Source organism: Arvicanthis niloticus, chromosome 1, assembly GCF_011762505.2.
Source record: "Arvicanthis niloticus isolate mArvNil1 chromosome 1, mArvNil1.pat.X, whole genome shotgun sequence".
Taxonomy (NCBI): Eukaryota; Metazoa; Chordata; class Mammalia; order Rodentia; family Muridae; genus Arvicanthis; species Arvicanthis niloticus.
In genome coordinates this window covers 94,381,691-94,404,231 of record NC_047658.1, presented here as the reverse complement: position 1 = coordinate 94,404,231, position 22,541 = coordinate 94,381,691, and the positions used below count along the sequence as shown (strand labels likewise).

General features: G+C 48.6%; 2 protein-coding genes across 5 annotated transcripts; one reads left to right on the top strand and one right to left on the bottom strand.

Moving 5' to 3' along the window:
• Nucleotides 1-3,664: 3,664 nt before the first annotated feature.
• On the top strand, nt 3,665-7,052 carry Dctpp1 (dCTP pyrophosphatase 1). Its single transcript, XM_034506003.2, has 3 exons — nt 3,665-3,856; nt 4,720-4,830; nt 6,654-7,052. Exons 1-3 carry the CDS (start codon nt 3,756-3,758, stop codon nt 6,952-6,954), a joined length of 513 nt encoding a protein of 170 aa, XP_034361894.1. The 5' UTR covers nt 3,665-3,755; the 3' UTR covers nt 6,955-7,052.
• A 1,684-nt stretch (nt 7,053-8,736) lies between these two features.
• Nucleotides 8,737-20,047, bottom strand: Znf771 (zinc finger protein 771). Of its 4 annotated transcripts, none has more exons than XM_034505962.2 (3): nt 19,666-20,047; nt 19,145-19,294; nt 8,737-9,734 (listed from the first exon to the last, which is right to left on the bottom strand). In XM_034505962.2, the coding sequence occupies exons 1-3, from the start codon at nt 19,777-19,779 to the stop codon at nt 8,922-8,924; spliced, it is 1,077 nt and encodes a 358-aa protein (XP_034361853.1). In that variant the 5' UTR covers nt 19,780-20,047; the 3' UTR covers nt 8,737-8,921. The 4 variants fall into 4 exon arrangements, with proteins under 4 accessions (XP_034361853.1, XP_034361862.1, XP_034361871.1 ...); XM_034505971.2 differs by having other exon boundaries at nt 19,145-19,307; nt 19,666-19,792; XM_034505980.2 differs by lacking the exon at nt 19,666-20,047 and adding an exon at nt 18,827-19,037 and having other exon boundaries at nt 19,145-19,283.
• Between the last annotated feature and the right edge of the window lie 2,494 nt (nt 20,048-22,541).

The following is a 22,541-nucleotide window of genomic DNA, read 5'->3' as shown; positions in this document are numbered from 1 at the left end:
GTAGTCCTGGCTGTCCTGGAACTCACTCTGTAGACCAGGCTGGCCTCGAACTCAGAAATCCACCTGCCTCTGCCTCCCAAGTGCTGGGATGAAAGGCGTGCGCCACCACCGCCCGGCAGGGTGAGCTCTTAATCACAAGAAAACATGTCCTGGGCTGATACACTTCACTTAACAGGAACAGTTAGCTAGCAGCAGAACTACAGGCGTCAAAGAAAAAGGTTCGTACATTTAGAGACTTTCCCAGAACTGTGTGTGGACTTTGCCATCAAATTAGGCCTTTGGTCTCAGTTTTGGCAGGTGATACTGTGTACTTGACGAGTTCTTCAGCCTGAATGGTGCTTCTACCATGGAGTCAGCTGTGGGGTCAGTGCTGAGGGCTGGGGGTCTATTTCGGTCATCACACCCTGCTAACCCAGCCAACCAATCACTTTTCTTTTTTAGACAAGTTATTACATAGCTAGTCTGAACTCATTATTTAGACCAGGCTGGCCTCAAATTAAAAAATACTCACCAGAGACAGGAGAGATGGCTCAGTGGTTAGGAGCACTGTCTGCTCTTCAGAGGTCCTGAGTTCAATTTCCAGCAACCACATGGTGGCTCACATCATCTATAATGAGATCTGATGCCCTCTTCTGGTGTGTCTGAAGACAGCCTCCGTGTACTCACATAAAATAAATAAATCTTAAAAAAAAATACACTCGCCTGCCTCTGCCCCTCCAGTGCTGGGACTAAAGGTGGGCCTACCACGCCCAGCACCAGTCTTTTCACAGTGTTTTGGTTGTGAGGCAGTGTGGAGGATCAAGTCCAAGGTCTAGGCAGGCCCTTCACCACCAGGCTTCGGCGCTGCGTGTATAGGTACTAACAACACAGCCTTAAAAAGCCGAACTGTAGGAGTTTGAAGTCAGGCACTACTAACTTACTAATTGTTTAAGTGCCTTCACTTCTCAGTTTCCTTCTCTGTAAAGCAGGGTTGACCATAATATCACTTACCTCCTAAAGGCTGCCATGGTTAGATATGTGAACTGCTGAATCTGGCTGCCACGATCCAGTCCATTCCCCAGGTTCATCTTTACCCAGGAGTCAGTCTTGTGCCCTTATAACAAATTGCATTTACTTAGTAAAGTGTTCTCCTTTTTTTTGTTTTGTGTTGCTGAGTCAGGGTCTCAAGTAGCCCAGGCTGGTCTTAAATTTTCTCAGTATAGCTGAGGCTCACCTTGAACTTCTGATCCTCCTGTCTCAGCCTCCAGGTGATAAGGTTTACAAGCAGGCACCACATTTGCTTCAGATTCCCTTGCCTTGTTTAAACCAGTTCTGGATTGTTTCTGTTGCCTGCACTCTGTGTGAACTGCTAATGAAAGACCCCCAAACGAGGACCCTCACCCAAGTCCGGACCTGCACGAACCCAAAGACACACGAGAAACCATCTTGATGCAATTGCAGAGGAGGTTTAATGACGAGGGCCCTTGGGCCAGAACATATCTCACGCAGGAGATAGAGATTCCAACCCTGGACCCAGGAAACTTGGGATATTTATCGGTAGGGGTTGGGGAGAGCGGGAAAATTTGGTGCGGCTACACATGGTCACCCTGCCCCTGTAGGGACTTAATATTTTATTATGACTAAATTTAACAAATTGTTGGTGGCCTTTGCTGACCATGAATGTTTCAACGCTGCTTTCAAATTTTATTTTCACACTAACAATGCCCATTGTATAAGCAGCCCTCAACACATGTGCCCCTGAAAGCCTCTGAACTGCCCTCACTTTTCTCACTATTACAAATAAAACTGTGATGGCCTTCATGTTTCTGTCTCTTTAGATAGATGCACTAGCTTGCCAGAGGCATCTATCTGTACCCAACAGGAAAGCACTACACCTTTGGGTTTTATTTATAAATTTGGTGCTAAAGTTTGACCCAAGGCTCCTTGCATGCAAACCTCTACCACTAAGCTATACCCAGTCTCCTCTCTGATCTTGGTGTCTAAAAGCTGACTCTTTCTTTTCCTTTCATTTCTAAAAAAAAAAAAAAAAAAAAAGCAAGCCCTTTCTAAAGTGAAGAACAGAAAGAGTGACTATATTGAGGTACAATAACAGCCCTCTGTACAGCTGGCTATACACATGAACAGCTGGCACGGTGCCTCAATTCCAGTGCTTAGAAGGCAATGCAGAGGGATTGGCATGAGTTTGACAGTACCTTGAGCTACATAGTTTGTTCCGGGGTTACAAGGTAATATCCTGCCTCAATAACTCAAACCAACCAAGCCAGCAAAACAACCCCTCTTCTTGAGTAACTCTATTCCTGTCATGGTCAGTGACTCTGTCATTTTTCAGGTTGGAAAAACTGAAGAGTTAGGGTAGCTCAGTGGGTACAGAACTTGCTTAGCACAGTCAAGCCTCTGGGTTTGATTCTACAACCTTTAAAAAATGGAAAAGGGAGTACAGTGCTGTTAGCTCAGCAGTTAAGAACCTTTATTACTTTCCTGGTGGTGGTGGCCCACACCTTTAATCCTAGCACTAGGGAGGCAGAGGCAGGTGGATCTCTGTGAATTCGAAGCTAGCCTGGTCTACATAGTGAGTACCAGGATAGCCAAGACTATACAGTAAAACCCTGTCACAAACAACTTCGCTCCTCTTGCAGAGGGATCAGGGTTTAGTATTCAGAACCACTAATGACTAGCTCCAGGGGATTCCACATCTCTGACCTTTGCCAACAACTGCACTCATGCGCACACACCCAATACACATATCCGGGACACACGCATACACATAATTTTCTTTGTAGATCTTAAGGAAGCAGAAAAATCTTATGGGTCTGGAAAGATGGCTCCAAGAATAAGACTACTTGTTGCTCTTGCAGAGGACCACGGTTCTAGTCCCAGTTCCCACTGGCATTTCACAGCTGTCTATAACTTCAGTTGCAGGGGATCCGACATCTTCTTCTGGCACCAGGCACACAAGTGGTTCAAAACATACATGCAAATACAGGGGGGAGGGGGTAGAATAAAAAACAAGTCTTTAAAAAGGCTTCAAAATTTAGCCAATGTAAACGAGTTTGGTGTCCTCTTCGCATTGTGTAAGGCTGTGATAGTGACCGGTGGGGCAGAGGCCATACCCTGTCTACCTGCCACAAATTTCAGTGTCATGTATTCTATGCTGCAGGTAAAGAGGAGGAACGCCTTCCTCTCCCTGTAGGATTGCTTCCAATCACTGGAATCCACTGGGGTAGCACGCTGAAATGGGTTACAAAGCCTGGGTCCTCCTCCTCTCTGGAAGGCTGCACTTTTTCTCATCAACCTCTTTCAAACTGTGTGAAGACTATCCACGTGAAATAACTGCGCACACTCTGGGTCCTTCACTTGTGGGGTTTTTGCTCTCACTGGACCCGCCTCCTCTGCTCCTGCCATTTCACTTTGGCGCCATCTGGCGCCCATTAAGCAAGCAACGTCGCATTAGGTTTTCTGCTCCAGTATCTTTCCCAGTTGAATCTGTACCTTTCCCTTTAAGAAGTTTCACCTGGACGGAAGAAGTCGAGGCGGACAGAGAGAAAACACATTTGAAGCTCCTTTCTGATTGGTCCAGGCTGGAGAAGGGCCAGGCCGTAGCAAAAATCCTTGCATATGATTGGGTCATCCTCCGGCCCCGCCCCGGGAACGCACTGAGAAACCGTGATTGGTCCGAACCCAGGACCCAGAACCCAGGAGGCGGCTCCGAGCGTGGCGCGGGGTTTGCTCCCGCGCGGCTGAGACTGGTGAGCGGAATGTCCACCGCTGGTGACGGTGAGCGCGGTGATGTGGGGCAAGAAGACTCTGCTGCTGCCGGCCCGTTCAGATTCAGCCCGGAGCCCACGCTTGAGGACATGTAAGCAGTCCTTGTCCGTCCTCGGGTGGAGAAATTGACCTTTTTGTTGTAATGAGGAGGGTCCCTCCACGTGGTCCACAAGAACAACATGCTGGAGTTCATCCGGGTCCTCCTGGCGGACCTCTGGAGAACTTAGCTAAGCCTTATGTGCACAGTGCACACCTGAGGCCGGGGAAATTGGGTGACGCCCCCGGGCATGTAAGTACCTTTCTTTAATACAACTTTGGGGAGAGAAAAAAGGTCTGTCTGATAGTGCCCCTGCACCCCAGGAGTGATGGGTAGTTGGATAGGGGAAGCTGAAGTATAGAAAGTTTGTTTTTTCTTGCAGATGTCAAGGAAGGCCCTGGTGGGCAGTGTCTCAAAACTGCATCCTGTGATTTAACTAGACCTAGGTGTGCGGAGATAGGGCCGTTAGGGTGGATGGAGTACCGGAAGTAGCAGTAGAAAAATGGAATAAAGGCTGTTGCTAAATTTGGCTTGAGGTTAAGATCTGTGCGGGGGACGTTCATTTCCTGACGATAAGAAAGTCTTGTTAAAAGGTAGTAAGTTGGGCTGGAGAGATGGCTCAGCAGCTAAGAGCACTGACTGCTCTTCCAGAGGGCCTGAGTTCAATTCCCATCAACCACATGGTGGCTCATAACCATCTGTAATGGGATCCGATGCCCTCTTCTGATGTGTCTGAAGATAGCAATAGTGTAATCACATATAATAAATAAATCTTTTTTAAAAAAAAAAAAAAAGGTAGTAAGTTAAGGACATCCAAGACGTTTGGCTGTCCCATGCCCCTTCTAGATGTGTGCCAGGTACCTGCATCTTGTCCTCTAACCCTGAGACTTGAACCTTCACCCTTTACTTTATTCCAGCCGACGCCTCCATGCAGAGTTTGCTGCTGAGCGGGACTGGGAGCAGTTCCACCAGCCTCGGAACCTGCTCCTAGCCTTGGTGGGAGAAGTGGGCGAGCTGGCAGAACTCTTGTGAGTAGCTGGGAGGCTTCCTGGAAGAGGCTCATTGGGGATTGGGGGGGGGGTTGTTTGAGCCTCAAAAACTCAGCACCTGTAGGGTGCTGGGACTAGTTTCCAAGGAGAGAGTGAAAGTGCAGAGACAGTGAGGCAGACCTAGGACTAAGAACAGTTGTCAGCAGGGCTCTGGTGGTGCATGACTTTGATCCCAGCATGCAGGAGGCAGGCAGGTGGATATGTACGTTTGAGGCCAGCCTGGTCTACAGTGTGAGTTTCAGGACAGCCAGGGGTACACAGAGAAACCCTTTTCGAAGGAAAAAAGAAGGTATGTGGGGTTGGGGGAGTTGGACAGTTGTCACCAGCATCTTCCCTCTGTGTAAAACTGAAATGAGGAATTTTAAAAGGTGGCCTTACTCCCTGCCAGACAGGGGATTTTGTTTACAAAGATGGTGTGGGGGCTGCTGAGATGTCTCAGTGCTTAAGAGTACTTACTGCTCTTGCAGAAGAGTTGAGTTCAGTTCCCAGCACCCCTGTGCCAGGTCACAACCTCCCATAGCTCCAGTTTCAGGAGATCTGACAACTCTCTTCTGCCCTTGGAGGCTCCTGCATATACATAGTACATGTGCAAACAGGTGCTTACATATATCTGCAGAATAAATAAATCTGGCTCTTAAACAAATAGTGAGGCGAGAAAGGGCAAGTTAAATTCTGAGAGAATCCAATTCAAAATTAGCTCTTCCAAGAAAGAGAGTGCATTTTGTATGTATGCCAAGTATCTGGCCCATCTTAGGCATCATGTAGAAGATAGAACTGTGGAAGATAGAGGGGAGGCAAACACAGACTGATAAGATTGGAGCAAAAAGGTGCTGGAGTTCAGGCAGAAGGCCTGATCTAACCTGAGGAGCAGAAAGATCTCTGTGCCTGCAGGGCAGATTGGATGCCTGAGAGAATGGATTAGAGCAGTCTAGTGAGCAGGCTGGTGTGGACCTAAATCTGGCCAACCATTGTGGGATGAAGGATAGAGGGCATACAAGATGCATCCGAGGGTGGGCCGTTCCTTTTTTACAGATGAATTAGCTTCAGTTGTGAGCTAGGTCATCTGGAACCAAAAGATGGGGCCGTGGACCAGAGAGCCTCCATTCCAGGTGGAAGGAGACTGATGACACAATTGTAAGTTCTCAGGAACTGTGACAAAGGTTAAGGGAAAATCAAGTCAAATGTGGTGGTGTGTGATGTAAGCCCATGGCTTCAGAGGCAGAGGCAGGGGGATTGGGTGTTCATCCTTGGCCACGTGGAGACTCTGAAACCTGAGCTATATAGGAGCCTGTCTTGGGAGTGAACGGGGAGAATAACACAAGATGAGAAAGTAAAGGTTTCTGAGATGGCAACCTCTGAATTGAGACCTAAGATCAAGAGGGGAACTCTAGGAGGATGGGGGGTAGTTCTCATAGGAGGAGGGGGAGTGAGCACAAACAGAAGAGGTAATGGTGGCTTCGAGTGGGAGAGGAGTGTGGTTAGTGAGGAGTTAACAGAGGTAAGTGAATTCCTGCACTGGCTCAGGTCTGGGGTTTGCTTTGCAGTGGCAGCTGCTGGGTGAAAAGTAGAACTGGACCTCGACCAGAGTGTCTGAGCAAGTGTTCTCTTGGTCACTCGTGGCTTAAGGAGAGTCATGGGAGCCTGGCTGTTATCTGTTAAAGTCCCTTTCCCACCTGGCCCTACCCAGGACCCGGGCATGTAGATTGACCTTGGGGGGATTTTCTGGGCTGTGGTCATGTGAAACTTTATAGACAGGCCCACTAACCTAGCCAGCTGGTGTGTCTGTCCTGTTCTCTCTCTAGTCAGTGGAAGTCTGATGCAGAGCCTGGTCCTCAAGCATGGCTGCCAAAGGAGCGAGCAGCCCTTCAAGAGGAGCTTAGTGATGTCCTCATCTACCTAGTAGCGTTAGCAGCCCGCTGTCATGTGGATTTACCTCAAGCAGTAATCTCCAAAATGGACACCAACCGCCAACGATACCCAGTCCATCTGTCCCGAGGTTCTGCCTGCAAGTACACAGACTTGCCCCGTGGGACCATCTCTGAAAACCAGACTGTGCAGGCTGAAGACCCTGCCTCTGAGTTGAGAAACCAGGCTTCCACCTAGAAACACAGTGCTAATCTGGTCTTATTAAATCACAGGTCCAGGCCCAAGTGTTTTGTTTTGTTTTTTTTTTTCTCTCAATAAAATGACTTAAGGCAACACCATCTGGATTTTTCTTGAGTAACTAGAATAACTCAAATCCTGCAGAGAAGCAGGGTTCTGTCCAGTGTAACTAACAGTTGCTGGTTTGCCTTTTCAACTTAAAGTTTGCAGAAGCAGAGAGCAAGAAGTAAATTTGGGCCACAAGTCTTTGATGTGTGCAGAATACACCTTCCTTTCCTTGGTCCCCTTGTACAAGTAAAGACCACCCACCTCTCTTACCTGGCCAGTTTCTGTGCTTCCTTATCAGATGATGGTTGAATGAACAGTTGATGTGTGTCAGCACATGGCGTCCCCTGAGACACCTAAGACTGCCTCCCAAAAAGTGAGGGGCTGTCGAGAAACCAGCGGTGGCAGTGTGGTGACGTCTGCCCCCTTCTCTGATGACCCCTCATGCTTCCCAGGGTAAAGAATTCATCAGATTAAAAATGGCTTACTTTTACGTTCCCACCACTGAATGCTATAACATTTTATTCCCTCCCTTGTCCCTGTATTTAATCTGCAGCCCCTGATTTGTCTATGGAGCTTCAGCCCCCTTTCCTTCACCTAGACAAATCTTAAAACATGGCTTCTGGGGGCGGGAGAGATGGTTCAGCAGTTCAGTGGATTTGCTGCCTTTTTTTGTCTGTTGAGACAAGGCCTCTTTGTTAGCTAACCTGGAACTTGCTGTGTAGGCCAGGTTGGCCTTGCACTCAGCCATCTGCCTCCCAAGTGCTGAGATTAAAGGCGTGCAGCACACACTTAATGCTCTTGCAGAGGGCTGAAGTCTTGTTGCCAGTACCCCCATCAGGCAGCTTAGAATTGCATAAACACTACCTCTAAATCTTACTCCATCTTCCCAATTTGACTGGCACCTGCATTCAAGTATGCACAAATCGACACACTTATTAATTTAAAAACAGAAACAGTGCTTCCAGGCTTACAAGATGGCTCATCAAGTAAAGTACTTGCCATCAAGACCAGTGACCCACACTATCCCAGTGATCCACATGGAAATTACTTTGGGGCATGCTTAGGTGTAGCACCTGTAACCCCAGGGTTAAAGAGGCTGAGACAGACTTAAGTTTGAGGATGGCTTGGGCTACAAACCAAAACTATTTTTTTTTTTTTATGTGTATGTTTTGCCACTGTGTGTCTGTGTACCATGTCAGACGTCAGGGCTTTGGGTCCCCTAGAACTGAAGTTATGGATGGCTGTTAAGCCATGTAGGTGCTTAGGATGGACCCAGATCCTTGGCAAGTGGCTTTTTTTTTTTTTTAATTTAAATTCTGTGATCATCAGTTTCCTTGACGAATGGTACAATTCAGTTCCTGCTGTACGATTCACTAGCTGTCTGCAAAAGTGGACATAAAATGAGGTTTGAAACTAGCTGTGATGGTGCATATTTGCAACCTTAGGATTCAGGAGGCAGCTTAGGGTTAATTAAATGGTGGTGCGCTAAGTACATAAGGAAGTTTTTAAATCTATTTACATAGCCCCATTTCTCTCCTTTGCCACACCGACCCTCAAAGACTGCAAAACACGATCATCTAGTCAAGAACAAGTTCTGTTCATGGCTCTTTTCAGAACTGAGATTGAGGGATAGCCAGCTAGGTGTGTCTCCCTATCCCAGGCTATTTTATATCCCATCTGGTTCCATACCTAGTGTTCCCCTTCCCACCCACCTCACTTACAGGCATCGTGAGGTGAGGATAGAATACTTTATTCACTCAGAAGGGCCAAGGGAATGTAGTTGGGGACGAGGCATGGTTCTAGGGACCCCGGTAGGGCACTCCCTATCGCCCAGTCCCAGAGCACCCCGACCCAGGTGCAGACATGGAAGGAACAATTCAGGTGCAAGTCCCAAGTGCCCCTCGCTGCCCCGCCGTGACTCAGCTGCCCTCGCACTCCGGGCAGCGCTCGGTGGGCGTGGCGGCTGTGGCACTGGCGGGTAGCTTGAAGTCTCGGCCGCAGCCCGCACAGATGTAGAGGCGGCGCCGCATGTGCGCGCGACGGTGGCGGATGAAATGTGAGCTGAGGCGGAAGCGCCGGCCGCACTCCGTGCACGGGTAGGGCCGCTCGCCCGTATGCGTGCGCGCATGCTCCGCCAGGTTGGAACGGTGGCCGAAGCGCCGGCCGCACACGGCGCAGCGGTGCGGCTTCTCGCCCGTGTGCACGCGCCGGTGCTTGGCCAGCGCCGAGCTCTGAGCGAAGCGCGTGCCGCAGTCGGCGCATGCGTACGGGCGCTCGCCCGTGTGCGTGCGTCGGTGGCGCGCCAGGCACGAACTTCCGCCGAAGGCTCGTCCGCAGTCCGGGCACGCGTAAGGCTTCTCGCCCGTGTGCACGCGCAGATGCTGCGCGTAATTGGAGCTCTGCGCAAAGCGCCGGCCGCAGTGTGCGCATGCGTACGGCTTTTCGCCCGTGTGACGCCGCCGGTGCTGCCGCAGGTTCGAGGCGGCAGAGAAGCGCTTGTCGCATTCTGGGCACTGGTAGGGTCGCTCGCCCGTGTGCGTGCGGCCGTGCTTGGTCAGCGCCGACTTCTGCGAGAAGCACCGGCCACACTCCGTGCATGCAAAGGGACGCTCGCCCGTGTGCGTGCGCGCATGTTTGGCTAGTGTGGAGCGGCGCGCAAAGGCGCGGCCGCAGTCCGGGCACGCGTGGGGGCGCGCCGGGTCGGCCGACGGTGCTGGCATCTGGCTGGCAACCTGCAGGGAAATGGAGGACAGGTCAGCATGGAGGCCCAAGCGGAAACTTCGGTCTCCCGCACACTGCAAACTCTTTGAGCCTCAGTTCCTCCATCCGTGAAAAAATGGAACTGTGCCTGCCTCCGTGATGACTTACATGACTTAATATTTCACAATACCAGGTGACATTATAGTTATCTATATTAATTCACAAAATTTATTGGGCACGTCCTAGGTTATAGAGTTAGAGACACTGGGAATTTGACATTAGATAAAAAGGGCCAGATGTCCGTAACACTGGCACTGTAGAGGTGAGATAGGAGGATCAGGCGATCCAGGCCAGCCTGGGGTACATACAATGACCCTGTCTCAAAACAGAGGGCTGGTAATATAGCAGGGTCAGAGCTTGCCTACTAATTTTCTCAGCCCTGTGAGGACTGAACCCTGGAGGAATCCTACTTACAAGAGTAATGGGTTAATTGCTGGTATGGCTGGAATGCTGCAGATTTACGTAGGGCTAGGAAGACGCCTTGTGATCGGTAAGTTATCAGGGGGAAGGTAACAGGAGGGTCTTATTTAAGGACCTGGGAAGGAAGACTTTGGCTGTTAGTGTAAATGACATGGAGAGTCACTATGAGGGCTTTCTGAGAATTTTGATCAGGAAAGTGACGGTCACACATTTTAAAAGACTCTTTGGGAACCCAAACGAAGAAGAAAAGACGGAAGCAGGAGCCCGGTGAGGAGGCTACTGCACTCATCTGACAGAAGACCTGGCCTAAGCCCAGGAAGCAAGTAGAGTGGAGCCAGTGAGATGTTGGTTTGTTTCTCTCTCCACTTTACCAGTTGAGATAAAAGATGGCAACAAATTGGCCTCAAAGTAATGAAGACTCAAAATGACTATGGGTTAGTTAGACCTGCTTGCCTCTGCCTCTCCTTGGATTACGGTGTGGGCCACCATGCCTGGCCCCAAGTAACTAAGTAAGTTTAGGTTCAGAAACTTCACAGATGGGAGTTGCCATGTACAGAGGGGAACCAGGTAGGAAATAAGATCTGGGGCTGGAGAAATGGCTCAAAGAATCCTTCCAGAGTCCTGAGTTCAAGTCCAGGCAACCCACATGGTGGCTCACAACCACTATAATGACATCTGGTGCCCTCTTCTGGCCTGCAGGCGCACATGGAGGCAGAACGCTGTATTCATGCATGATAAATAAATCTTTAAAAAAAAAAGGAGGAGGAAGAAGAGGAGGAGGAGGACCATCATCTGCTTGGGGCTGTGTGGAACCCAGGAAGGAGCCAGGCTGGTGATGAGAGGTTTTCAGCCTTTAAATGCCTAGAGACTGGGGAGGTCTCGCAGGGAACTGCAGAAGGAAACTAGAGCAGCAAGTTGGCAAGTGTGGGCAGAAGCCAGGACAGGGGCAGCTTGGCCAGGCCCAGACTCTTCACGTTTTCAACCAAGCACTTTCTTTAGCTGTGGAGAAAAAGCCAAATGTTGCTCTGAGACCTGAAGTTCTGAAGCTTGAAATGAGTCAGCCTGGACTTCTAAACTCAGGAAAAGGAAAGAATGCCGTGTAAGAAGGAGGTGAAGGGGCAACATTTGGAATTAAAGAGTAAAGAGTATTAAAGGCACATTACCCTCTTCTAGTAACAGGACAAAAACCATGTGTAGACAGCTGAGAGCATGGCACAACTTTCTATCCATAAAGGAAGTTTGTGAATGAGGTTTAGTTTCCTTCTTGATGGGGAGGAGACTAGGAGAGATGGATCGGGGTGGAGTGGGCAGTGGAGTGATCCCCTAGAAAAACTAACGAGTACTGGGAACCAAGCAGTTAAGAAAATTAATTCATTCTGGGCTTGATGGTGCAGAACTTTAATCCTAGTACTTGGAAGGCAGAAGCAGATGGATCTCTGTGAGTTCAAGGCTAGCCTGGTTTACATAGCAAATTTCAGGACAGTCAGGATTACAAAGACCCTGTCTTTAAAAATAAACACACACCAAAGACTCTTATCTTTAAAAATAAACACACACACACACAAAACCCATTAATTCATGACCAAACAATCACCTGACACACAGGACAAGACACATGCTGCCTTGTATTCAGTCCCACACCTTCCTTTTACAGAGGAGGAAACACCGTAAGAAACTGTAAGTGACAAAGAACAGGGCCTTCCCTTTCAGAAGCTGTAGTAGAGCACCTTGAAGGCCATCAGCCCTTTGTCATAAACTGACTCTGGGGCCAGATAGGGTGGCACATGGCTTTAATCTCTGCACTCAGCAGACAGAGGTAGGCACATCTCTTGTGGATTTAAGGACAACCTTGTCTACAAAGAGTTCAGACCAGCCAGGATTGCACAGTGAGAACCTATCTCAAATCAAAACAAAAAATAAATCAAAAAAGAAAGTGGCGCCGGGCGGTGATGGCGCACACCTTTAATCCCAGCACTTGGGAGGCAGAGGCAGGCGGATTTCTGAGTTCGAGGCCAGCCTGGTCTACAAAGTGAGTTCCAGGACAGCCAGTACTACACAGAGAAACCCTGTCTCGAAAAAAAAAAACAACAAAAAAAAAAAAAAAGTGGCTTTGAACTAGAAGACATGACAATTTGGGAAATTAGCAATCATCCAAGAGAGCTCTGCTTTTAATAATAACAATAGTCTTCCTTTAACTGTGGCTTGATTTTCCTGTTTCAGCTGCCAGCTGTCATAGTCTGAAAATATTAAATGGAAGATTCCAGAAATAAACAATTTGTAAGTTTAAAACAACTTTTATTATAGCATATTGTTCTGGTTCTATTTTATTATTGTTAAGCTCTTACTGTGCCTAATTTAGAAGTTAAATTATATTATAGATATATACCTAAAGGAAAAGCATAGGCTAGGTATGAGAGCACACATATAATCCCAGCACTCAAGAGGATCACAAGTTCTCAACAAGCTTAGAGAATATAGCAAGAACCTGTCTCAACAACCTAATTAAAATATGTATGTACACACACCCATTTAAGGTTTCCAACATCCGTGGCAGGGTGTGTATGTCTTGACCTTTGATGATGAAGCTCCCCATGTCAGGCTTTGATGGTATTGCTTTATGTATGCCACCACAGTTAAGTCTTCCTGACATCCTTCAGTCAGGTGGGACAGTATCCTCATGTGTAGCTCAGGTTAGCCTCATACTTATAGACAATCCAGCCTCTGCCTCCCGACTGCTAGATTACACGTGTGTTCCACTACACAGGGTTATTTTGTTTTTGCTTTTTTGTTTTGTTTTGCTTTCAGAGTTTCTTACCTTGTCATATAGCCCAGGCTAGCCTGGAACTTGAAATCCTCTACCTCCACCTGCTGAGTACAGGGATCACAGGGTTATCTCCAGACAGCAGAGAATACCAAGGCTTAGAGAAACTGAGTTGACAAAGCATGAGAAGGCGCCACTCTCCCCTGAACTCACAGCAGGTCAGGACAGAAGCTCCTCTAAGTCCTGTCTTTCTCCAAGAAAGCCTCCATATTAAAGTAATATTGTGGGAAGTCCGTCTGAAGTTCTCCAAGGCCACACTTCCTCCCTTGCCCTGGTTGTGTCATCACCGAGTCTGTTCAACACCATAGTGGAGAGGACCTTTCTTTTAGACCCTCCCCCAGTTGTCACCCTTCCCTAAGTTGTCACTGCCCAGCCTGGGGGCCTCCTCACACTAGCTTCTGACTTATGAGAAAAAAGTCCTTCCCATTAGTCGTCATCCTTGTCTCCAGCCCACGAGGAGGGGCCGTGGGCACCTGGAGAGGAATCTTAGTAATGGTTGGAGTCTAGCTCCCCCAGACATGATTAAGGCTGGGGTAGTGACTAGCATCCTAGCATTTGAGTAGCTGAGGCAAGAAGATCATGAGCTTGAAGCCAGCCTGGGCTATACAGTGAGACCCTGTCTCAGAATAAGCAAATGAAAATTTCACAACCCTTTGTGTTAAGTTCTCCAGCCCTGTCATGAATGAAGAAATAAGACACAGACATCAACTGATCACCCAAGGCCACACAGCTAACAAATGGCAGAACCAAGGACCGAACTCAAGTCCGTCATTCTTAGTCACGATGCAGCCCTAGCCGTGGGTGTGAAGTCACATGGACAGCTTATCTCGGCCCAAAGCCTTTGTCAAATCTTCATCTTTTCCCCAAGAGGGAGCTCCTCACTGCAAGTCTAGCCACATCAGAGTCACTGGGCACTTGTGAAAAATACACAATCTCAGGTTGGGGATGTAGGCCAGCTGGCAGAGTGGTCACTTAGCATACAGGAAACCCTAGGCCTACTCTCCAGCCCTGCATAACCAGCCATGGAGGCATGCAACTGTAATCCAGCACTCAGGTGGTGGATGCAGAAGGCAGAAATTCAAGGTCAGACTCCACTATACAGTGAGTTCCAGCCAGCTCCAAGCCTGTAATTTCAGCACTTATAAGGTAGAGGCAGGAGAATCAGGAATTCTAGTTCTTAAGCTATACAGGGTTCAAGGACAGCGTGAATCTCAAGCCTCACTAAAGATTTACTGTGTCATAATCTTCCTTTTAGGGATTAAAGAGATTGCTCTGTGGTTAAGACTGCTGGCCACTGTAGCACAGGACCTAGACTGAGTTCCTGTAACCCACCTGGTAGTTCAAAAGTATCTAAAACTTCAGTTACAGGAGTTCCACCGCCCTCTTCTGGCCTCTGTGGGAACTGCATATATGTATACATACATGCAAGCAAAACACTTGTCCACATAAAAATAAATCTCTTTTTGGTTTTGTTGTTTCTTGTTGTCTTTAAGACAGGGTTTCTCTGTGTAGTCCTAAGTGAAACTTACTATGTTCCAGTAGACGATGACCTCAAACTCAAAGATCCACCTGCCTCTGCCTCCCAAGCAGTGGGATAAAAGGCGTGCGCCACCACTGCCTGGCAATGAAAATAAATCTTTAGATTTTTTTTTTTTTTTTTTTTTTTTTGTTTTTCAAGGCAAGGTTTTTCTGTGTAGCCCTGGCTGTTCTGGAACTCACTCTGAAGACCAGGCTGGCCTCGAACTCAGAAATCCGCCTGCCTCTGCCTCCCAAATGCTGGGAATAAAGGCATGCGCCACCACTACCTGGCTTAAGATTTTTTTTTAAATCTTCATCTTATGCTGGTGATATAGCTCAGTGATACCCAACATGCACAAGACCCTACGTTCAATTCAGCATTGCAGAAACAAAAACTTTATCAAGTTCCCAATGAGCCGCCTGCATGTTTAACATTAAGTCCAAATACCTGTGCTGGACAGTGATCCACACTCCTGCAAGCCCAGCAATCTGCAAGCTGAAGCAGGAAGATGACAAGTTCAGGTCTGTCTAAGCACCACACTGAGGAGGTCTGATCTCAATAAACAAGTGTAAAGTGAAGCCATGTAGTCTGCAGGTGAGAAGAGCTACACCAGAGAGAGCGGGTGCACAGTGGACAGAGTCTGTTGACTGAACCACACAGTTTGGTTCAGGGTCAGGTGTGTCTGAGGTAAGTGCCAGCTGTCGAGGGCACTTGTTGCTAAGCTTGATGACTTGAGTCTAATCCCTAAGACCCACCTTGGTAGAAGGAAAGAACCATCTTTTGTAAAGTTGTCCTCTGGCTACCATAGGTGTCATGGTAACTCCATACATGGTACCCACTGCACCTGATACTCAAACTCACACAAATAAATATAATTGAAAATTCAGACAGATCAGAGTTTGACAGGCAGACAAAGACTACTCCAAACTCCTGAGAGCAGCATCAGTGAAGCCTATTTTCTTCCAGTCCTGGGGCTGGACCACCCAGTAAGGCCAGCTTTACTGTGGGTGAGCTACATGCACAGCCCCTTGTCTATTCTTGACAAAGAACAGCCGCTGTCGACAGGCAACAATCACAGTCTACTGGTACTGGATGCCATGTCCCAGACAGGCACTTGCTATGTAGACCATGTTGACCTGGAACTTGCAATCCTCCTGCCCTGGCCCCCCTAGAACTGGGAGGATCACAGGTGTACACCACAATGCTGGCTGGAAGGCACTTCTGAGATAATTATCATGGACATGGACAAAAGAGGATAAGGGAAGACACACAGCCAATCATCGTGCTACTTTGTTGGCAAAGGGCAAATGTGCCGTCTGTCTATCACCTCCAGCTGGTCCACCCACCCACCCACTTACTCAGATCCCAGACTGATGTTTTGATCTGTTTGAGACAGGGACTCTATGAAGTCTTTGCTGTCCTAGAACTCAATATGTAGACCAGGCTGGCCTTGAACACACAGACACTGGCCTGTCTCTGCCTCCTGAATGCTGGCATTAAAGGTGTACACCACCATGCCCAGAACACTCAGTGATCTTATTACTGAAGAAGCTGAGGCAAAGTTGGTAAACGGTAGATCTAGGATCTTCTTGCTACCTGACACTCTACAGTCTGGCCAAGTGGAGCTTTGATGACTTTCCCGATAAACCTTCTCTTAATCCCTTGGTTTCCGCTGTTTCAGTGGGGTGTCCAAACACCATTTTCTCCACTGCTGCTGCTCCTTCAAAGCAGGCCACTAACCTTAGCAGCCAATGTTGTTGTTGGTTTTTTTTTGGTTTGGTTTCGTTTCGTTTGGTTTGGTTTGGTTTTAGTTGGTTGGTTGGTTGGTTGGTTAGGGGCTTTTGTTATTTTTGAGATAGGGTTTCATGTAGCCTAAGCTTGCCTCAAACTCACTACATTACTGAGGATAACGTGGAACTTTAAAAAAAAAAAATCATGATGTGTTTGAATGTTTTGACTACATACTTAGTGTCCCTGGAGGCCAGAAGAGGGCACTAGATCTCTCAGAACTTGAGTTACAGGTATTGTGAGCCATCATGTGGGCGCTGGAGTCAAACCTGGGTCCTCTGGAAGAGCAGCAAGTACTCTCAACTCCAGAGCCATTTCTCTGGTCCCGACCCTGAACTTCTGATCTTCCCTCCTCTACCTCCCTAGTACTGGGACCACAGCATATGCCACCATGCCTGATTGTGGGGTGCTGGGGAGCAGGACTTTCTGCATGCTAGGCAAGAACGCTGTGGACTGACACATCCTTGGCCCCCTGCCAGGGGTTCTTTTAAATAGAAAATCTAATAATTTTTATCAGTTGGCTTAAGACTTCCTATGTCACAAGATGGAACACAGTATGCTCAAATTGCTACCCTGTCCTGCTTAACAGCCTTTCACAGTCTGGCCCCAATGAAACCTTCTAGCGTTACCTCCTGTGAGCCTTTGCTCCTGCCCTTCCTCCCCCACACACACAAACCTTCAAGGTCCACACTGAACACCTGCTCCTGAACTCTTCCCACTGCCTAGGTAGTTTGCCCTCACTCTGTCCAGTGCCTGAGATCAGCCTAAAAAAGTCCGATAAAAATGAACAGGGCATTCAGCAAGTTGGGTCAGCAGGTAGCCCTGAAGAACCAAGTCTGTCCCTGGAACCCACAGTGGAAAAAGAGAAGTGACTCTCAGAAGGTGTCTTCTAACCTCCACCCGAGTGGCTACAGACACATGCACACACTCACGAACACAACAAATAAACATAATGGTTGGAGCCAGCTATAGTAGCACACACCAGGAAGCAGAGGCAGGTGGATTTCTGGCCATCCATAGGCAAGTTATAGGCCACCCAGGGATATACAGACACAATAAGATTCCTCTTAACACAGGCTGGAGAGATGGCTCATCAGTTAAGAGCACTGGCTGAGTTCAATTCCCAGCAATCACAGGGTGGCTCAAAACCATCTGTAATGGGATCTGATGCCTTCTTCTGCTGTGCCCGAAGACAGCTACAGTGTACTCATATACATAAATAAATAATTCATAAAAAAAAAAAAAAAAGGACAAAACCCGGGTAGGTGTGCCTTGTACCCCTCAGTGCTCTGGTAGGAGGCTATGGGAAGATCAGTTGGACTTCAGGCCACTAGCCTAGCCCCAGGTCCAGTGAGAGACCCCTGTCAAGGGAATAAGGTGGACAGTAATGGAGCAGGCACCTGCTGTCCCCACCCAGCTTTGGCACATGCACAGGTACACACATTCACATATACCACTCACCTATATGCACAAATAAAAAAAATGGAAATATTTACACACTGCTTATGTGCAAGAGATAGCTCTAACTCATGTAGTCACTCAATCCTTACATCTCCAAGAGGTAAGTGCTGCTATGCTCTCTCTTTACAAATGAGGAAACTGAGGCACAGAGAAGAAGCCAAGTAGCTTTTCTTAGGCCTGAAATCCCAAAGCCAAGGTCAAAGGATTGCCTACCTAGACTATAGAATAAGTTCTAGGCCCACCTGTGCAACTTGGTTGAGACCTTATCTCAACAGAAAAGGGCTTGGCTATAGTACAGATGTGTAAAGCCTTGGTTCAATCCTTAGTACTGCAAGGAAAATTAACAAGGCCAAGAGACTTGTCAGCTGGTAGGGAGGTGATGGGAATGGAAGTGCATCTTACTCTCTCAAGCTCTAGGTCCTTAATGTTCAAACCAAAGGGTACACAGGGTCTGAAAGTCAGGCTGGGTGGAGATGATAAGCCAAGAAGGCTAGAAAGATTAGGACTTCACAGTCAACAGTGGAAGCTGCCTAGAGAGCAGGTTTCCTTCCCAAAAACAACTCATCATGTCCGCTAGGGGGAACTAGAATTTATCCCCTGGGATGTGGGCCCTAAGACCCAAGGCAGCCAGAGCCCTCCTAAACTCAAGTCTACTGAGGCAGGGACAGCCCAGGTCCCTGGCAGCTCTGAGTAGTAAAACAGCTGGAGATAGCTAAGGTCTCAAATGGCAAGCTTTAACTCATTCTGATGTCCTGAAAACCTTCAGAAGAAAACCCAGATTCCCAGCACGGTCCACCAACCAACCAGCCTGGAACTGTGCTGCGGTGAGAGGGAACTACTGTCCCTTAGCTCCCCACTGACAGCGGTTCTTTCTGTCTGGGGCAGTCACTGAGGTCAGTTACCAACTGTCTTAGACTCAGTTCCTCACCTATAAAGTGGAGTCAATACTACCAACAAACCAGATTGGAGGTGGTTAGACTAGCATCTGGCGCACCATAAACTATGCAAGAGGTAGGTAGCTGTTGTTACGGTTGCCTGACCTCATCTTCCCTCACCTCTGGCCTTTGCTACTCCTTATCTGGACTCAGGACACAGGATTGTGAGTTTACAGACATCAAGCTACATGGAGACTGGAAACACTCAGCACGATGTCTCAAGCAGCACTCAGCATGGCGTCTGGCTCTCACAGTGGGCCGAACGTGTATCCAATCAGGTCGGGGGCGGGGGCAGTGGGCACAAGGATGGGCCAATTCTGAGTTTCTAGATCTAAGATCCAGGAAAAAGCGGGGGCAGGATTTCTGATTTCTGTCTGAGGGACGTTGAACCTGGCACAGGTTCGAGGGTGGGGGGTGGGATCAGGGTGTAACACGTACCTCCTTGTTGTCCACGGGGATCTTGAGTTTCACCACCTCATACTTCTCCTCACCCTCCTCCTCCTCACCCTTCACCAGCAGCACCATCTCCTCCTGCATCTCTTCCTCCTCCTCCTCCTCTGCCTGCTGTTCGCCAGGCATCTTGGTGTCCTGAGGCGGGGCGCTGGATCAGAGGCTCAGGACCCGCCCCCCACCCCCACCCCCACCGTGGCCCCGGCCCAGACAAGGCGGTGCAGCCGTGGCTTCCCCCGCCCTGCCCAGGCTCCGAGTCTAGTCCTCTCCCATCCACCCTAACCCAGCCCCACGCTCCGGCACTGCCCAGGGCCCAGCTCGGAAGACACCCGTTCACCCCACTCATCCCGACATTCAGGGCCCTGAACAGTTCGAATCTCCAGCTCCCGCGAGTTGCCACCCTCCTCGCGCTGAGTCACTCCCCGGAGCCTTGGGTCGGCGACCCGAGCGCCAAGGGATGGGCTGGAGGCCCGCTGGAGCTGAGGCCCTGGGGTGGAGTGCGCACTCACCAGCCCGAGGTTCGGTGCTCGTGCGGCCCCGGGCCTGGGCGAGGGGCGGTTGGGTGTTCTGCGAAGGCCGCGGCTCCGGAGGCGGGGGCGGGGCGGGGCCCCAGGGGCGGCCATTCATTGGCTCACAGGTCTGGCCCCGCCCCTATGGGAGAGGCCGGAGGCCTGGGCTTCGGTCCCTAACCGCCCCGGGAGGGGCAGCCGAAGCCGACTCCTTGGAGTCTCTGCTGCCCGGAAACTCCTAACCAACAGAGCATGCCTAACCCGGCCTTCAAGGCCCTGCAGCCCAGTTCCAACCACCCTCAGCTGGGCTCCGCCGCTGCTGGATCTCGACGCCCCACGGAGATTGCTGTGCCCCCGTAGGCCACGTGCGCTCCCGCGGGTCCGGGCCTCTCGCTGGCGTCCCGCCTGGAAAGCGGGCCCTGTTGCCTCCTCCCTGCTTTCCCCTCCTTTTTCCTTCTTCGTTCTTTCTCGGGTCGCCTTCCTGTCCACTGGCCTGCCAGACAGCTTGCTGTTTGCCCCGCGTAAGGCCCAGATCCACCACCGCCCAATCTGTCGCTTTCGTTGTTGTTTCTGACTTGAGTCAGAGGCTCACTATGTAAACTATTAGAACCAGTGGTGAGCCTAGTTCTAGTTCTGCACCCACACCCACCCCAAATCTGGAGAGTAGGCACGAGTTGCTGTGCCTGGCTTGGGTACCTGTCCTTGTAAGTTTGCTGTTTTACACATTTGGTCGCATTTGCTCAGCACAAAGGATCACGACCTCACTTTACACACGCACTTAAAGATAGTTTAGAGGACAGCCAGGGCTACACAGAGAAACCCTGTCTCGAAAAAAACAAACAAACAAAAAAAGATAATTTAGAGGACCGATTTGCCTAAGTTATACAGTAAGGAAGCATTTCTGACAACTGGTAGTGTGAGAGGAGCTAGCCCAAGGTCAAATCCGCTCTACAATACTACAGTACTATCTTGCCTATCTCTCTAGGTATTTTTAACTGGGCATGGTGCCACTCAGCACTGGGGAGACAGAAGCAGGTGGATTTCTGTAAGCTGAAGGCCAGGCAGGCCTGCATAGTGAGACTATATATAATTTTTTAAATAATAATAAAGGAGCCAGAGAGATGGCTCAACAGTTAAGAGCACTGACTGCTCTTCCAGAGGTCCTGAGTTCAATTCCCAGCAACCACATGATGGCTCACAACCACCTGTAATGGGATCCAATGTCCTCTTTTGTTGTGTCTGAAGGCAGAGACAGTGTACTCATATGCATAAAAGAAAAATCTTTTAAAAAATTTAAGCCGGGCAGTGGTGGCGCATGTCTTTAATCCCAGCACTTGGGAGGCAGAGGCAGGCAGATTTCTGAGTTCGAGGCCAGCCTGGTCTACCGAGTGAGTTCCAGGACAGCCAAGGCTATACAGAGAAACCCTGTCTTGAAAAACCAATAAATAAATAAATAAATAAATAAATAAATAAATAAATATAAAAAGAAAAGAGAGGGTGGGAAGATAAAAGCAGAGAGGATAGTTTGTGTCCCAAAGACACTTTTGATACTACCAGTAACATCTAGTACTTTCATGGGTATCAGCTCCAGATAGGACTGGGAACAAAATTTGAAGTTAGATGTGATGGCTCACCTCTGGAATCCAAGCTACTCTGGAGGATGCTGAGTTCAAAGCCACCTGGGCAACAAGATAGAAGCCTCCATTTCAAAAGGAAAGAGTTGGAGGGCCAAGCAGGCTGTGTAGGGAAGCAGGGCATGAGGCAGCAGGAGCAGCCTGGGAGCTGTCTTCTGATGGTCAGAATGCTCCTTTGCAGTTAAATGCCTTTTATAAAGGTTATTGTCTTAAAAGATACATGACTGTGTGTGTACACGCTTGCAGACGCCCAAATAGGCCAAAAGAAGGTGTCGGATCTCCTGAGGTGCACTCAGCAGATGTGAGGGACACACGTGTGTGCTGGGAACCAAACCCTGTGCCTCTGAAAGAGCAGCCACCTCTCCAGCTTCTTAAAGGTTTAAAATTATTTTCTTTTAATGTGTGTTTGTGCATACCTGGGTACATGTATGTGTACCACATTCCTGCAGGAGCCCTGAGAGGTCAGGAGAGGGCATCAGATCTCTTGGAGCTGGAGTAACAGATGGTTGTGAGCCACCATATAGGTGCTGGGAACCAAAACAAGTCTTCTGCAAGAGCAGTAAATGCTCTTAGCCACTGAGCCCTTTTTCCAACTCTAGTTAAATATTTTTTTAAAGATTCATTTATTTAATGTATGCGAGTACACTGTTGCTGTCTTCAGACACACCAGAAGAGGACATCAGATCCCATTACAAATGGTTGTGAGCCACCATGTGGTTGCTGGGAATTGAACTCAGGACCTCTGGAAGAGCAGTCAGTGCTCTTAACCACTGAGCCATCTCTCCAGCCCCTAGTTAAATATTCTTAAGGTTGCAGTTAGGTTTTGATTGTTTAAGAAACTATAGCCCTGTGCCATACATTTGCATCAAGGAAGGTCTGCCCTCACAAAGACTCCATCATTACTGTGGTTTTGATTCCTCCCCCTCCCTGTTTGTGGGCTTTTCAAGAGTCATGTGGAAAGAAATAACCTAAAAAGGTCTGATCTGTTGAGGCTTGTCCCCTCCCCAGCACAGCTGTAGCCATTTTGTTCCATGCCTGCCAGCTATTTCATATTGTTGCTGTAATATGCCTGCCAGTCACTGACACACAAAAATAACTTGTCTCACAGCAAGATCATATATCCTGTTATGTTCTCTATGAGGTTGTTTAAAAATCTTAAGAAATTCCACAAAGCTTTAGGTAGGAACCATCAAATTAAAGGTCAATATACATTGTTATGTCTAAAATAGCTTGTATCAGATC